Source organism: Ambystoma mexicanum, chromosome 10, assembly GCF_040938575.1.
Source record: "Ambystoma mexicanum isolate Mex_15411 chromosome 10, UKY_AmexF1_1, whole genome shotgun sequence".
Taxonomy (NCBI): domain Eukaryota; kingdom Metazoa; phylum Chordata; class Amphibia; order Caudata; family Ambystomatidae; genus Ambystoma; species Ambystoma mexicanum.
Window position 1 is genome coordinate 1,175,924,798 of NC_090932.1, and position 17,478 is coordinate 1,175,942,275.

Consider the following 17,478-nt stretch of genomic DNA (forward strand, 5'->3'; position numbering starts at 1 on the left):
ATCTGTCTCTGACCTATCACGTAGAGTACTAGGACTGCTGGCGAGCTGTGTGGACCACTCTGCGGTCTCGCCGAGGGCAAGCTTGATTTCCCTGCACATGTCTGTGCCATGTAGAGTGTTTGTGCTGCCGGTTTGCTGTGCGGGTTGCTCCATGATCAGGCAGTTCCTCGCTTACTCTCGTTCTCTCTGGAGCGGATTGTTTTCTTCTCCACCGGCAAGGCTTCTGGAAACTGTAGTCCTATGGAAGAAACAAAGAGAGACTGCCCAGCATTATGTAAATCACTTATGGCACAAGAAAAGTCCTGCAGCCACAGGTAGACAGGACAGAGACTCAGGGTCTCCAATTCCCACATTCTGTCTTTTGGGAAGGACTGGCACTGGTGAAAACCCTGGTAGGCCTCTCACCCCAGGTTGAGATGGCTCCCCCATCTCTTCTTACCCATTCACACGTGTCATTACATTACATGTCACACAGCTCAAAGTTAAGCACACACAACAATAATGTCCTCCTATAACAAAATGCAGACATTCATTTGCTCTAATTTATCATCACATGCTGCAGCTGAACCTTTTCAAGCACAAAGAAAACACAAACTGAATAAAAACATGAACTCACAAACACATGCGTAACAACAACACTGTCATGTATGTCCTACCATTCTAAGATGGCACATGTGCAAATACTGTTTTAGTTAGGATGCAAGCATCTACTGAAAGGCACTCTTGGTATCACATAGCAGCTGCTTAGTATGGAACGCCAACACTGGCAGCCATAGAAAATGAAAGGCATGTTCTAAGAACAAAAACACAAATCATCAACAAACCAAGCAGCATAAATAGCAACAAATAAACAATAAAGCAATGCAGTATAAAAGTGTAAACAAACAAGTAACAAGCTGCATGGAAACAAAAGAAGTGGTAACAAGCAACTTTCAATAGGTTTCTCCACAACAGTTTCACCTGCTTGTACAAAATGACTGCTACCATAACATAGCTTTCACCAAGATGCATTAATTCTGCATCATGGTGTATCAGCTGATTGACAATAGCAAGTCCCTTCCAAAATGCATCTTCAAGAGCTCTGGCAACAATTTCTCTAGCCAGACCTAAACACAAGTGGTTTTTTTCCCCATGTTATTTGGGTTTTAAAACAAAGAAAGGATTCTAGGGGGTTAAACGTTGAGAGGTGGGAATAAAAATAGGTACATGACTCTACAGAAGGCCCAATACTGGCGGGTCAAGAACGTAGAGTGGGTAGAGCGTGTGCCAGTTCAAGCAATCAGGACAGGAGGAAAGAGTGAGGGTGAAGCAGGAAGAAACGCCCAAGGCTCAAAAAGGGGAGGAGGTGGTGGCATACCTGTGAAGACGCAGTGAAGGGCCACCCGTCCCCTCTCTCTGCAGGACCCCCCCCACATCTCAAAGTTTCTAGTCTTCCGCAGAGGCACTGACTGGGACCTCACTGAGTGAGGCACAGTGTGTAACCTGTCATTCTGAATTGTGGTCCATTGCCCGGATCGAGTTTGATGTGGTTCAATACTTTGAGGAAACATGACAGAGTGAGACGAGATGGGCAAGGCTTAGCATGGGGTGCAGGAGAAGGCTCTTCAAAAAGAAGAATTAGGCAATTTGGACCCTGAACTGTGAGAGAACCCACAGGTGACCACTGTGATAAAGACACCATTACAAAGTGACCAGTAGAAACACTGCCACTCGTCAGGCTACCGGCGGATTCACATGGACCCCGTAAAAATTATAATCTTCTGGTTACTGTAAAAACGTATTTGGTGAAATATTGTCAACCCAAAAACAAGGCACTCTGTTTACTACAGATGTTTCTCATACCGTCTCTCGTCTGCTCTGCTCTGACTCTCCTTCATGCGGGACTCAGCTTTCCTTACATCCTTCTCAGTGACATCCAAAGCATGTCTCAGAGACTCCAGCTCCTGAAGCATTTGCTGAAAAAAATAGAGCTGCTCAGGCACAAACTATAAATGCAAAGGAGCAAAAACAGCATCCTCACTGTTGTCATCATCATCATCATGGTTTAGTAGTTAAATAAAATCTAATAAAACACAGAAGAAAGGAATCCTATATACAAAGGTTCAAAAGAATATTGATTAAAAAACGGAACAATACAGAATATTTCAGGCTTCCACACTATACATACAAAAGACATTATAATATACATAATATACATCAAAATGGATTTACTTCTTCACAACCTTGCACCTCAACTTCCAGGTCCAAGATAAATATTAAGAAACTGCAAAGAATCACATCACAAAAAGTTGTAGACCTACATATGATCAAAGCACTGTTCACATTCCTAGAAAGTTGTCTTAGTGAAATGTATCTTGGTCTATGATAAAGTGGGCAAAATCGGAGGAAATGTGCTATATGTTCTATAGATGTCAGACAGGTTCAATGAATATTTAATGCATTTTTTGCCTCCAATTATTTTTTGCCAAATTGGCTCACTTATTTTATCACAAACCACGGGCGGAAACCCCCCACACCCTGCCTTCCACCCCTGTTCTTCCCCTTGCTATATCCTTTACCCATACTTACATCTGCAAGTTTGTGGTAAGAAATATTCATCGAAAATGCACTAGGCAAAGGTGGGGCAAACTGTTTGTAAAGACTGGAGGGGGCTATCTGTACTTCTGGCCTCTATATGGTAGGGTAAAGGGAAAACACCCAAAAAGACTAAGGTAGAAAAGACCAAATCTCAAAAGACCGAATTTGATATGCCCAATTTGATTGCATATATATGTGGGTGTTGGGGGGGGGGTAAAGTTAATAAAAAATGTGGAGGAGTAAGGAGGGTGCGGGGTGTCTCTCCCTACATATATATGCGGTCAAAGGGGGAGAAGAAAACAAATAATAATTCGGTCTTTTGAGATTTTATTTCCGGGCATATCACAGTAAACCGGGTAAAGGCACAGAACACCCCAGTCAGGGCTCTCAATTGGTAGCAATGGACGAGCACCCAGGCTTAATCTTTCAGGAAGTGATGCAAGATGGTTCTTAAGTACAGTGAATCCCCAAAGTCCCCACAAAGGAATGTCCACAATTTGTTAGGTGATAACACAGCTTATTTATATAAAATAAGATTCAGGAATATATATACATTTAAATAATAACACTTTGTACTTGAAAATACTTATTCAAAGAATGGCAAATATATACACTCTATGTGGTACCACACAATACTTAAATCCAGTAATAGATGCGCTAACTGCAAACAGTTTTAAATAGGCATGTGAATTCTTCTTAAGTGAGGTGTATCAGCATAGAATAGGGACAAAAGGCAAGTTAGTTGTGATCAGTGGCAGAGGCTTTCTTTAGACTAGATATACACTTCTGTGTGAAGGTGCCCCCCACCCCCAACCTGGGCAACCTGTAACAAGAAGTTAGGGAGTAACTTATCTTGTCTTTCACAGCCTAGTCCAATAATGTTCAATAACCTTCTGCTTTCTTTTAAAAGGTTCTACCACCCCCAAAGTACCAGAGAGGCCATAGGAGATAGGATACAAGACCAAGTTTGGACCCCTGGATGACTTGTGTGGTTAGAAGATGCTCTTCCTTGTCACAGTACCTTTGGTGCCGTGGCAGGCGAAGTGACAACATTTCTCTCGGTTTCACTTGACGATTCCATCCGAGAATGCCCCCCCGCACCGCTCCCTTGGAAGAAGGAGCCACTGGGATGCTGAGCCCAAGAAGAGAAATAGAAGCAAAGTCTTTCTGAAGTGCAGCAGTTTTGCTCTTCGCCATGCTCTCCATTGGTCGATGATTTATCGGACTGTAGAAGTCCTGTAAGTATGAACCTTGCTCTGGGTTCCTTACTTAAAGGCTTGGCAGATGAGAGTAAGACCCCTCAGACCCTTGGATGACTTCTGGCAACGACAGGTGCACACGTCATTTTTGATGTCGGGTTTCAGAATATCGCGTTTTTCCGACTTGGTTCTTTGCTGCTGCAGCCACAGCACGGACCTCGGTACGGCTTCTGGTGACCTGGACTCGACCAATGAAGTATTTCACGGACCATCACCAAGTTTGGACACTCTGGACATCTTCGTTACCTTCTGGTGGCGGGAAACCCACTGACGAACCTTCCTGTGCACTCTGAGACTCTAGACTCTCTCTGGTTGGAAAAAGTAGTCAGTGATGATGGCAGGGAAGTCCCTTAAATTGTTCTTGGGCAGTTTGGAACTTCTGCAGCTCCGGGTGTCTATCGGCATTATGCCAGGGTGCACCCTCTTCTGGGCGGTAGACAACAACGGCTTCCAGCGGTCACGAAACACACCTCCAGACCTTTGGTAACACCAATGGACTTCTTCAACTCGAGATATCCGGGCACCCCTCTTCAGGACTCACGAAGACCCCTTCTCTTCTTTGACTGGCTTCCTGGGTGCTTCTCATGAAGAGTAGCAGCTTGCACAATGGTCCCTCATAGCTCGGGCAGAGGTCTCCTTTGCAGGTCCTCTCTGGAAGAACACTGCAGCTTTTGGATTACATGAAGAAATGCAGCAGCAGACTTCTCCTCCAGCTGGGCTTCAAGGAACAGCTTCTTCTTGCTTCAGCTTCGACTTCAGCTTCTGAACAAATTGGTAAGTGAGAAGTCCTGAGTTATACACATCTGTGCCCCATTCACTCTGGCTGAGCCAGGCTCACTCAGCCAATCACGCAGAAGGGCATTCATGCAGGCAGGCAGCCAATCAGGCTCACATGCATTCAGGCCATTCACTCCACCCAGACACCCATAAAAAAGAATGTGAATTGGGGTAAGTACACAGTCTTTCAGCACACTGCACTGCATTCATGTCAGTTTCAGTCAGGGCTGTCTCATTCTTTGTGTCTCACACACACACACAGAAACCAGATACCCATAACAAAGAAAGTGAGTTCACTTCAGACTCCATTCATACAGGTCCCACCCATAGGGTCTACCCACAACACACATCCCCTGGGAAGGCTCCGAGCAAGCAGACAGGAGGCAGCCCCAGAGTCATATATGGTTTTTTCACCCAACAGCCAGTCAGGAACAAAGGGTATAGAGACATATATGGTGTTTCCACCCAACAGCCACTCAGGAGGAAGAGAACATAGACAGGGCTGCCAAGGACTTTGGGAAACAAGATAAAAGGCAATTGAAACCAAGAGGACACAGGGGCCATCTTGTCTTCCATCAGGAATCCATTGATACCGATGGCAGGGCCTGGGTGTCCTAAAATGGAGGACACTCAGAGCACACTCCTAGCCACTGCCAAGTCAGCATGTAGCTGCCACCTGCCCATACACTGCTCTGTGGGCAACACACAGGTGCCCAAAAACACACATAAGGGGTACAATGGTGTAAGCCCACCCATAGTTGCCATAAGGGTATCTCATGGGTGTTGTTCGCCAAAAGGAAAACAAGAAGAGCTGCACTGCCAGAGGTCCAGCTGGACCTCAGTGGCAGAAAACAGAGAACAATATACTGTTGACTGGTTAGTTTTCACCAGTCTGCTGGAAGGACCTGTGTGGGTATCCCACTAAACTTCTTTTGAAAGTATTCTGTATTTCCCAATGATTCTTGAAAAAGTACTAATTGATTCAATTAATTGTAATAAGGATGTTTTTATTTGACAATCTGCATCTTTCTGAGGCTTTTAGCAAACGTTTATGTTGTTCAATGCATTTCGCTCTATGCTAGACCTTCATCAGGAACTATTGGTGATAAAAAGATAAAAAATAAAATTTAAATATTAACTAAAATGTTTATATAACCATACATTCACAATTAAACCAATCCTATATTTTGAATTTTGCTTAAAGTCAGCTATATTAAACATATTGAAAAAAGTACCTGTGTAAAACGTTGCTTTCAATCTTTGACCTTATTTATTTTGCTTCCTTGTTGGAAAATTATCCAATTCCTCTTCACTCAAACGTGCTAGTTTGCATTAGCTGTTGTATGTCCTTTATGTGACTTCCTTTACTTCCTGGTAATCTAAACAATAACCAATATACATTTGAAGTCTAACAAATATTAGTCACAAGTTGGTCTATTTGCTAAAGTTTCACCTCCCCACAGGGGAAGTCTTACCTGTTATTCACTAGTGTAGTAGTAGCAGGGCACCTTGCTCGCGTGAAAACGCGTTGCTGGTTGCCCCGTTTGCTTTTATGTTGCAAAAAATGGCGCCGCCACGCAACGCGGTGACGTCATCAACGTGATGACGTCATCGCGTGCTGGCGGCCATTTTGAAGTGTTGAAAAAACGTCAATTAGACGTTGGCTAATCCTGTGAGAGTACTTATATTCATGTGTTGGCTTCACTTGTATTTAACTTCTAGAATATGAACTTTTCATTGCTGAACTATATAGAATCAGCTAATAATGACATACTTAACAACTTGGTATGAAAACTAAACTCGAATTATAAATATAATCTCACATTTATAACTACTGTTATAGCACCACTTAAAGTACTGCATATGTTTACTCAATAGTTAAAGCACAACAATCTATATTCAACATTTCTCAATATAAACACCTGGTGATACTAATCAATAGCATACTTGTACAATCTCTGTTGTCATGTGACTCAATCTTCTGCACATGTTGTTGGACATTCAATAATCAACAGTATACTCACGTTCCAAATATTAGTACATAATTTTAACTTAATCTCATTAGGTTTGCTTTAAAGAAAACATGCAAAATTGCATTCCTCATTGAGACCATTTGGCTGCATGGAGTTGAGTTTTTCGATCCAGAAAGTTTCTTTCTGGTTTAAAAGTCTGTTAATGTCCACTCTTTGTCCTTGGGTAACTTCAAGTACATCCAAAATTTGAAATTTCATTTGCGCTATTTGATGCTGGGCTTCTCTGAAATGTCTCGCCACTGGAGATTTAATGTTACCTGTGCGAATATTCGAACGATGTTCATTCCATCTTATTTTCGCTTTGCGGACAGTTTGTGCCACGTAGTTTTTGCCACATGGGCACTTAATACTGTATATAACGTTCATAGTGTCATATGTTGCAAATTTTGTCAAATAGATTTTGCGACCTGTATTTGGGTGAAACACAACATCCCCCTTCTGAACCATGTTACAATTCGAACAGTTCAAACATGGATAAGTTCCCTTCTTCTTTGGTCTTTGTTTTTGTACTTGAATATCACTACGTATAAGCATATCCTTAATGATCTTACTTCTTACTGCAGATGTACAACGTTTATATACTTCAATTCCATATGACCAAGGACAGGAAGCAGTGGAATGGCTCTTACTGAATACCAGAGGGGTAGAAGCATCTAAAGAATTTTTAATGATTCTTCTGGATTTCATCTCACAAAATTCATACTTTAGATATAAAGAACAATATTATTTGCAGACAAGTGGCACCTCCATGGGAGCCACAATGGCGCCCAGTTACGCCAATAGTTTCATGTACAGATTTGAAACAGAGAACATTCTGAATCAGGATACTTGGAAAGAACACCTCCAATATTGTAGACGATACATCGATGATGTATTCGGAATTTGGCAGGGAAGTGAAGAACAGTTTATACAATTTACAGGATTTCTCAATACCATTGATACACACATACAATTTACAACAACTCACAGTAAAAAAGAAGTCAATTTTTTGGCTGTTACTGTGTCACATCAAGATTCTAAGCTTGTTACCACTTTGTACCGCAAATCTAGTGACCGTAACAACCTACTACACCATCTAAGTTTTCACCCTCAGAATACCCTTACAAGTCTCCCTTACAGTTAAATGTTAAGGGTTAAGAAAATAGTACAAGACGAAGTGGAATGTGGTAAACAAATACAAGAGATGGCAACGAGATTTTTACAAAGAGGTTACTCAACACAAGAGAGAGATCAATGACTATTTCCAAAGTGGCAATAACGGACAGACAAGAGATACTCACGAAATCAACAGCAATTAAAGAAATTCCGTTTATCTATGTGACGAAATATTCCACAGAAAGCAAGAAGGTTAAGAAAATTGTCTTGAAGCACTGGCATTTTCTATCAGAAGACAGGACATTGGGATATCTTTACACCACTTCGCCAATGTTTGCCTATACTAGAAGTAAGAACATTAAGGATATGCTTATAGAGAGTGATATTCAAGTACAAAAACAAAGACCAAACAAGAAGGGAACTTATCCATCTTTGAACTGTTCGAATTGTAACATGGTTCAGAAGGGGGATGTTGTGTTTCACCCAAATACAGGTCGCAAAATCTATTTGACAAAATTTGCAACATGTGACACTATGAACGTTATATACAGTATTAAGTGCCCATGTGGCAAATACGACGTAGGACAAACTGTCCGCAAAGCGAAAATAAGATGGAATGAACTTCGTTCGAATATTCGCACAGGTAACATTAAATCTCCAGTGGTGAGACATTTCAGAGAAGCCCAGCATCAAATAGCGCAAATGAAATTTCAAATTTTGGATGTACTTGAAGTTACCCAAGGACAAAGAGCGGACATTAACAGACTTTTAAACCAGAAAGAAACTTTCTGGATCGAAAAACTCAACTCCATGCAGCCAAATGGTCTCAATGAGGAATGCAATTTTGCATGCTTTCTTTAAAGCAAACCTAATGAGATTAAGTTGAAATTATGTACTAATATTTGGAACGTGAGTATACTGTTGATTATTGAATGTCCAACATGTTCAGAAGATTGAGTCACATGACAACAGAGATTGTACAAGTATGCTATTGATTAGTATCACCAGGTGTTTATATTGAGAAATGTTGAATATAGATTGTTGTGCTTTAACTATTGAGTAAACATATGCAGTACTTTAAGTGGAGCTATAACAGTAATTATAAATGTGAGATTATATTTATAATTCGAGTTTAGTTTTCATACCAAGTTGTTAAGTATGTCATTATTAGCTGGTTCTATATAGTTCAGCAATGAAAAGTTCATATTCTAGAAGTTAAATACAAGTGAAGCCAACACATGAATATAAGTACTCTCAAAGGATTAGCCAACGTCTAATTGATGTTTTTTCAACACTTCAAAATGGCCGCCAGCACGCGATGACGTCATCACGTTGATGACGTCACCGCGTTGCGTGCCGGCGCCATTTTTTGCAACATAAAAGCAAACGGGGCAACCAGCAACGCGTTTTCACGCGAGCAAGGTGCCCTGCTACTACTACACTAGTGAATAACAGGTAAGACTTCCCCTGTGGGGAGGTGAAACTTTAGCAAATAGACCAACTTGTGACTAATATTTGTTAGACTTCAAATGTATATTGGTTATTGTTTAGATTACCAGGAAGTAAAGGAAGTCACATAAAGGACATACAACAGCTAATGCAAACTAGCACGTTTGAGTGAAGAGGAATTGGATAATTTTCCAACGAGGAAGCAAAGTAAATAAGGTCAAAGATTGAAAGCAACGTTTTACACAGGTACTTTTTCAATACGTTTAATATAGCTGACGTTAAGCAAAATTGAAAATATAGGATTGGTTTATTTGTGAATGTATGGTTATATAAACATTTTAGTTAATATTTAAATTTTATTTTTATTTTTATCTTTTTATTATCAATAGTTCCTGATGAAGGTCTAGCATAGACCGAAATGCATTGGACAACATAAACGTTTGCTAAAGGCCTCAGAAAGATGCAGATTGTCAAATAAAAACATCTTTATTACAATTAATTGAATCAATTGGTACTTTTTCAAGAATCATTGGGAAATACAGAATACTTTCAAAAGAAGTTTAGTGGGATACCCACACAGGTCCTTCCAGCAGACTGGTGAAAACTGACCAGTCAACAGTATATTATTATTTCACACCTCCCTAAGCAACGGGGAGGACTCTGGCGACAGGACCAAATATCTTACCAAGTATAGATTATCACAGCAATTAATAACGTAGTGCCCACTCTTTTCTTTTTTGGACAATTAGAAAACAGAGAACACACACACACAGAAGTGGTAGGGAAAGCACTAGAAGACCCTGTCTCACCATAAGGCATTTCCAGCATCAAATACGCCCCCCAACCCCAGACTGAGGTTAGGGCAACTGATCTCCCACAAGATTGTTACCCTCATCCAGACGGTCAACATACCTTCTGGAAAGTCCATCTGTATTGTCATGACTCTTCCCTGGCCTATGCTCAATGGTGAAGTTTAGCCTTTGCAGGCTAATGGACAACCTGAGCAGTTTGGGGTTTTCATCCATAATCTGCATAAGCCACTTTAAAGGTTTATTGTCAGTTTGGACCTTAAAGGCAGACCCTGTAAGGTAAGGTCTAAAAATGCCTAAGTGCCCATATTATACTAAAACACTCCCTTTCAACAGTGGCACACTTAGGTTCCCTACCCTTGAGTTGCCTACTGATGAAAATGATGGGGTGTTCTCTCCCTTTGTTGTCTAACTGAGACAAGACAGCTCCAATTCCAGTGTCACGGGCATCAGTTTGCACAATAAAGAGTTTGCTGTAATCGGGGGCACATAAAACAGGTGCCCTGCACAGACTTTCCTTCAAACCATCAAAGCTCTTTGACAGTCTTCACTCGAATGAACTTTCTTAGGTGTGATGTCAGAGCTGTCAGAGGGGCAGCTATGGTGCCATAGTCTGCCATGAAGGTTCTGTAGTACCCAGCGAGGCCCAAAAAAGCTCTCACCTGGGTTGGAGTAGAGGGAGTCTCCCAGTCCTGTTCAGCTTGTACTTTAGTAGGGAGAGGTTAGATGTGACCCCATCCTACCTCATGACAGAGGTAGGTGACCTTCCCCCTGTGCTAGCTGGCACTTGGTTGCCTAGATAGTGAGGTTGGCCCTTTTCATGGCCTGTATCACCCTATCCAAGTGTGTCAAATGCTCTTCCCAGGTGGAACTGTAGACAGCAATATCGTCCAGGTAGGCCACACAAAAGGCCTCCATCCCACTGAGAGCATGATTGACTCACCTTTGGAAGGTGGCAGGTGTATTCTTCAACCCAAAAGGCATATCCCTAAACTGGTAGGGCCCTTCTGGTGTTATAAAAGCTGTTTTCTCCTTGGCCTGGTCAGAGTTATTTGCCAATAGCCCGATGAGAGGTCAAGGGTGCTCACAATCTTGGCAGCACCTATCCTGTCCACAAGCTCATCAGCCCTGGTCAATGGGTATGCATCAGCCTTGGTGATTGCATTGACTCCCTTGCAGTCAACACAGAACCTCCAATCCTTGGTACCTGCCTGGGAACTTGCCTTGGGGATAAGGAACACTGGGCTGGACCATGGGCTGCTTGATGGTTCAATAACACCCAAGTCCAACATCTTGGCAACCTCTGCCTGGACGTGGCTCTTAACAGTGTCCGACATCCTGTAGCATCTGCTTTTGACAGGTACACTGCCACCAGTGTCAATATCATGCCAGCACCATGGGGTGAGGCCTGGTGTCCGTGAGAACAGAGGGGCATACTGCTGGAGCAAAGCCCTGCAGGTCCTCTGCTGCACCGGTGTCAGATCTGGAGAGAGTTGCACTTCCTCCACTGAACCATCCTGAGGGTTGCTATGCAGCAAATCAATAATGGGCCCATTGTCATCCTCTTCTTGCTCTGACGCTAGCAAGAGGCATGAGACCTCTCCTCTCCTGTGAAAAGGCTTGAGCCTGTTGACATGGAAGACCTGAGGGGCTACCCCAGGAACACCCATGTCAACCAGATAGTTGACTTCACCCATCTTGGAGATTATCCTGAAGGGTTCAGTCTGCTTATCTGCCAAAGCTCGAGGCTTGGTAGGCTCCATCACAAGGAACTCCTGACCAGGAGTTCAATCCACTTGTGAGGCCTTAAGATCATGCCAGTACCTGTTCAATTCTTGGCTTGCCTTAAGATTGGTTGTTGCTTGGCCCATCATCTGTCCCATCCTCCTTCTGAGGCCTAACACATAGTCCCCCACTTGCTTGCAGGACCTGGAGGGGTGGCTTCCAAACCTTCTCATACTAGGGCAAGGGGCCCCCTCACTGGATGTCCAAAGAGGAGATCAAAGGGGCTGAAACCAACACCCTCTTGAGGCACATCTCTGTAAATAAAACAGCAGGCATGTTAGGGGAAGATCCCATTTTCTCCTTAGGGGCTCTTCCAAAGCACCAAACATGCCCTTGAGAGTCTTGTTAAATCTCTCAACCAGACCATTGGTCTGGAGGATGGTAGGAGGTGGAGAACGTATAGGTTACACAACATTCCTTCCACATAGTTTTCATCTAACTAGACATTAAGTTGGTTCCTCTATCAGAGAATACCTCTTTAGGAAATCCAACTCGGATAAAGATGCCCAGGAGAGCCCTAGCAACCACCCTGGCTGTTATGGTCCAAAGGGATATAGCCTCAGGGTACCTGGTGGCATGATCTACCAGTACCAGGATGAACCTGTGTCCACCTGATGTGGGAAGGTCAAGGGGACCAACAATGTTGATGCCCACCTTCTCAAATGGTGTGCCAACCACTGGCAAAGTCTGCAGTGGGGCAATGACACTGCCTCCAGTCTTGCCAGACAACTGACAAGTGGGACAGGTCCTGCAATGAGCTTCCACTTCTAGTCCTATTCTGGGCCAATAGAAGTGGGCTGAGAGCCTTTGCTTGGTCTTCTTGGTCCCAAGATGACAAGCTAAGGGTACCTCATGTGCCAATTGCAAAAGAAAGGGCCTGTATACCCTGGGTTCAACCATCCTCTTGACTGCACCAGGTGCAGGCCGAGTGGGCTCAAAGTAAAGGAGCTCACCCTCCCAACAGGTCTTAAAGGACCTAGGCACTCCACCTTGTGCCTGGGCCAGGGCCAGTTTTCTTAGACCCTCAGAAGAGTGCCACTCTTTAGCCCTTACAAAAATCCGCCCTAGAGGGCCCACCTTCAGCTAACAAGCACTGGAGGCCTTGGTGATCCTCTGGGGCGAGTCCCTCTCCCTGAGGAGGGTACTCTGGCTCTTTTCCCTCAGGAGTTGAGTCAAGGGTCACCACTGGGAGAGAAGGAGACCCCTTCACAGAGGTGGTATTCTTCCTCTTCCTCTTAACCTTGGGTCTCCCATTTGGCTTGGGTGACTGACTATCAGTCAGACCTGGTGTGAACTAGTGACTGCAGCGGCAGTAAGGGGTAACCCATCCGAAATTAACCCCATCTCCACTAAGTCAATCCCCAACAAAATGTTGGCAGGTACATTGTCCTGACCCAGGACAGGAAGCCTAGCTGCCTTGTCATCAATCTGAATGGTGACTAGAGCTACAGGAGAATGTTTGGCAGGCCCACCAGCTAACCTGTTGGTACTCAGAGGAGCACCTACCTCTGGCCTGAGCGGGGTCATGCCCACTACTGTCATGCTAGCCCCAGTGACTCTCAATACAGTGGAAGGCTGGCAATTTATGAGGACACTTCTCAAAACTCTTCTGGTATTCTGTGGGATAGCAGCCAGTATTCTGGAGTGCTGGTCCCAGGCCCCCAAGGACACTAAGGAAATAACTACAGGGGCACCAAAGGTGATTTCTGGAGAGGGGGGGGGGGGGGGCAGTGGCATCCACCTCATGCATAAAGTAAGGTTGGATCAGGCTGACAGCCTCGACATCAAGTGCCTTACCTTTACACTTGGGGGTCACCCTTTCTGTGGTCCAAGGCCCCAGAGTGCCAACAGGTACCAGGAATGTGAGGGACTGAACTGCATCCACTGAGAGCCTGCTTTGCAGCAGGAGCACCACTACTCTTAACCCCACCCACCCACATGAGACTTATCCCCACTAGATATTTGCACCTTAGAGGGAGAATGTTTAGTTTTATTTGGATGTGGCTGCTTCATGGACTCTTCAGCCTTCTGAGGTGTCCCTTTCTCCGTGTCCTTGTCCTTCCCACTGGGATCCTTAGGGGACACCCTGTGGGAGACTGACTTATCAGCCAACTTGGCCAACTTAATGCAGTCCAAGATATTCTGGTCAGCAATATACTGACGCAGCTCTGGTGAACAAGCCTCAGAAAAACTGGATGTGGAACAATTCAACAAAAGACTTCACTTTGTAACCATTAACACATCCCATCATATTCATATGTGCAGCACTCACCCAATCAACCCAAGACATATTTTCTCTCTTCTTATAATCCCTGAACCTCTTAAGGTACTGGACAGGTGCCTTGCCAAACCTGGCCATCAAAGCAGCTTTCATGCATTCATACTGGCCTCTTTCTTCCACACCCAGTTTCAGAATACAGTCATAACCAGCCTGAGGTACTCTACCTAACAAACACTTAGCCCAATCTCTATGGTCTACATCATGGATACCACAAGCCATCTCAAAGGCTTCTATCCATTGGTGGATATCAGAACCCTTTGATGGAGACCTGACACTCTCAGCTGGTTTGGTTGATGTTTCCACCTTCGCTTTCTCTAGCTGGAGTCTTTGACATCCAGTGTCTCTGTTTTTGAGTTCAAGATCCCTATCTTGGAGTTCAAGATCTCTTTCCTTGAGTATAACTTGTTGTGCCAACTCCTCCTTCTTCACCTCAGCTCGAGTCTCTAATTTTTTGTATTCAAAGGCTAACTTCATCCTTAATAACTCGAGTTCCAGGGCATTTCCCTGAGCAACAGTGCTGGGTTTTGGAATAGAAGTGACAGGAGACGTGGCAATCCAGGTGGCAACATCTGTGACTTCACCAGACGCCATCAGAGGCCCCCCCATTTTCATCATGATTATCACAATCTGCCTATAAACTCTGTCCTAGACCTATCTACAAAATATATTCCTCTCAATCCACAAGCACTCTAGAGAGCCTCTAAGCTCATCCTGGTCAATTTACCGTTTGTAATAGTTTTCATTGTTTGTAGTGTAGTTATCAGTATAAACTAATAGAACTCTAAATTAATAAAGAAGTGTGGAAATTGTGTAGTAGCTAGGTTAAACATCGAGTCTTAAAACCAGTGATCCCACTGCTGTAGCACAAGTGTAAAGACTGGAGGGGTATCTGCACTTCGGCCCTCTATATGATATGGTAAAGGCACAGAACAGCCCAGCCAGGGCTTTCAATTTGGTAGCAATAGACGAGCAGCCAGGCTTAAGCCTTCAGGAGGTGATGCAGGTTAGTACTTAAGTACAGTGAATCCCCAAAGCCCCCACAAAGGAATGTGCACACACGATGTTAGGTGATGACACAGCTTCTTTATATAAAATAAGATTCAGGAATATGCTATGTTATGTTACTTGGCATTTATATAGCGCCTTATATATCATTGGTATGACCTCAAAGCGCTAGTAGGTTGAACGCCCTCGGGAACCGTAGCTCAAGTCAGTAGAGAGTGTCGTAGGGTGCATGGGTGCACCGGATATGTGTGCAGCTGGTGTAGTTATATAAACATTTAAATAATAACACTTTGTACTTGGAACTACTTATTCAAAGAATGGCAAAAATATACACTCTATGTGGTGCCACATGTGAGGAACTCATGGTGACAACAGTAAAGACAGACAAGTGATCACAGTTCAAGGGTGTTTATTAAACTCTATGCACGTTGGAAAAACACCTAATCTAAACCTAAATCTAAGATGGGAGCAAGCGTCGACCATCAAATGAAAATAAGGCAGTCCTAGTGTCATTGTGTCAGAATAAAAGGGCCTATACTAAGAAACCTGTTGCCAAACCTTACAAATAATACAAAAGGTTGTGGGATAGATCTTAAGAAAAGAAAGAAGTGTTCTCAAATAATATGTCAGGATGCGGTAGCTTGTTTTTTTCCTTTCCCACGTTTTGAGCATGGGGCAAATTGGGTTCTTGGAGCACGGCGCACACTCGGGCTTTCCCGGCACAAGTTGACAGTATCCCTCGCAGCAATCACGACCGTCGATGGCCAAGTCTTGTTTCCTTCAAAGTCTCTTGCCTTCGAAGGCCTAAGGTGTTCAAATAACAAAACAAAAGGTCCTTCAAAATTATGAAAGTTTGTTTTCTGCTTTTGCTTTGGGTGAGGATTCTTCACCCCTGGGCCCCCCTCTTCTGGGTCTGACCCCTGTTCCTTTGTGTCTTGGGTGATCAGCTATCACCCCTTGGATCTCCCTCTTGTGGTTTTAGATCCTATAATAGTTCTTATCGATATCAAGGCCTTTGGGGTTGTGATTTCCTGATCCCGTGGGCCTGATCGGATTCTCAAGAAAAACAACAAACACAAAGTTCTGCTCTATGTATTTCTCGGGTGCGGTTTCACCCCTGGGTGCCCCTCTTCTGGAAGCTGACCCTCCACAAATTGTACTTTTGGGTGATGGTTTCACCAATGGATCTCCCTCGGCCGGGCTCAGATCTCAAATGACAATCGGGATAGTGTACTTCCCCCGTCTTATAGTGTCTCTTGGTTTCTCCCTCGTTCGGGCTCAGACTCCAAATGACAAGCTGGACAGTGCACTTCTCCCCGTTTTCTTAATGCCTTTTCAATCAGTTCTTAGTGGACATCCCTCGGCCAGGTTCACAAGAGTGAACACACTGTTTCCCGGGACATTGGACTTGCCCTCTTCTCGTCAGCTGCCCTCGGTCAGGTACACACTTGCCAACTTCTCATTCACTTTCTTTTGCAGGATTCACTTCCCTGGTTTTCTCAAGTTCATAGATCAAAGGTTTTCGACTGTATGGGGATTTTGCTTGACCTCCTGTATGACCACTTTGACCTAACTTGGCGGCTCTCTTACGGCCTTCTGGTTTTTGTAGTTTCATTCACAGGGAAATCGACCAGAGTCTCTCGAGGTAGCACCCACGTGGTGCCGATTTACCTCTGCAGCTGGTCTCCCCTTAACACTTTTCACATTTCAATGAACTTAGTTCAAACTTGCCACTTTGCGATTCTCATTCAACACAGCCCGGTTCTGATCGGCTCTCCCCTCGACTAATAGGCTGTGATGAACCGCTTGGCTTTCTCCATAACTGGAGTCAAGGCCGTTACCACGGTAGCAGGAGTTTCCCTTGCTCCCGCTTATCAGTGTCCACACGCTCCATGTACTGTTGACATCTGTTGCAGCACACTTGTGTTATTGTCCTCGGTCTTATGATTCCCTCTGCAGAGGTTTCGCAGGTCTGCATTGGAAAGGGCAAGGTCGTGTCTCTCCTTGTCAGCCTTTCGATATTCGCCGCCTTTCTCCTCCTCTTGAACTGCCGGAACTGGATAGCTGTCTCTTTGTGCGGTCTGCCTTGCTCGTACTGTGCTCTCTTGCACCACCTTTTATCTCTGTGAGCAAGGGAAAGGGCCGTCAGGTGTGTGTGATTCTGATCAATTGACTGACTTTGTCTGACCCTTGTATTGGTACATGTCAGGTAAACAGCTCTGATGTTAGCCCATTCCCTAGTGTGTCGTGCAAAAGTGTTTGTGTCGGAAAAGGGGGCAGGGGGTTAGTGGTTTTGAATGTCCTATATGGTAGGATGGAGAAAAGGTGTTGAAAGAAGAGAGATACCACGTCTCACCCATCAGTGTCCCACTCCCACTTCCTGAGGACCCCCCCATTCAGGTGATACT

The 17,478-nt window shown here is 44.0% G+C and overlaps 1 protein-coding gene across 1 annotated transcript in view; it reads right to left on the reverse strand.

The window, feature by feature from the left end:
* The window catches only part of LOC138492142 (trichohyalin-like), a 782,601-nt gene that overhangs the window by 502,584 nt on the left and 262,539 nt on the right, over positions 1–17,478 (reverse strand). Inside the window, exon 11 of the mRNA XM_069619133.1 lies at positions 1,843–1,955. Within this exon, the coding sequence (XP_069475234.1) occupies positions 1,843–1,955 (113 nt within the window). The remainder of the gene's footprint in view (positions 1–1,842; positions 1,956–17,478) is intronic.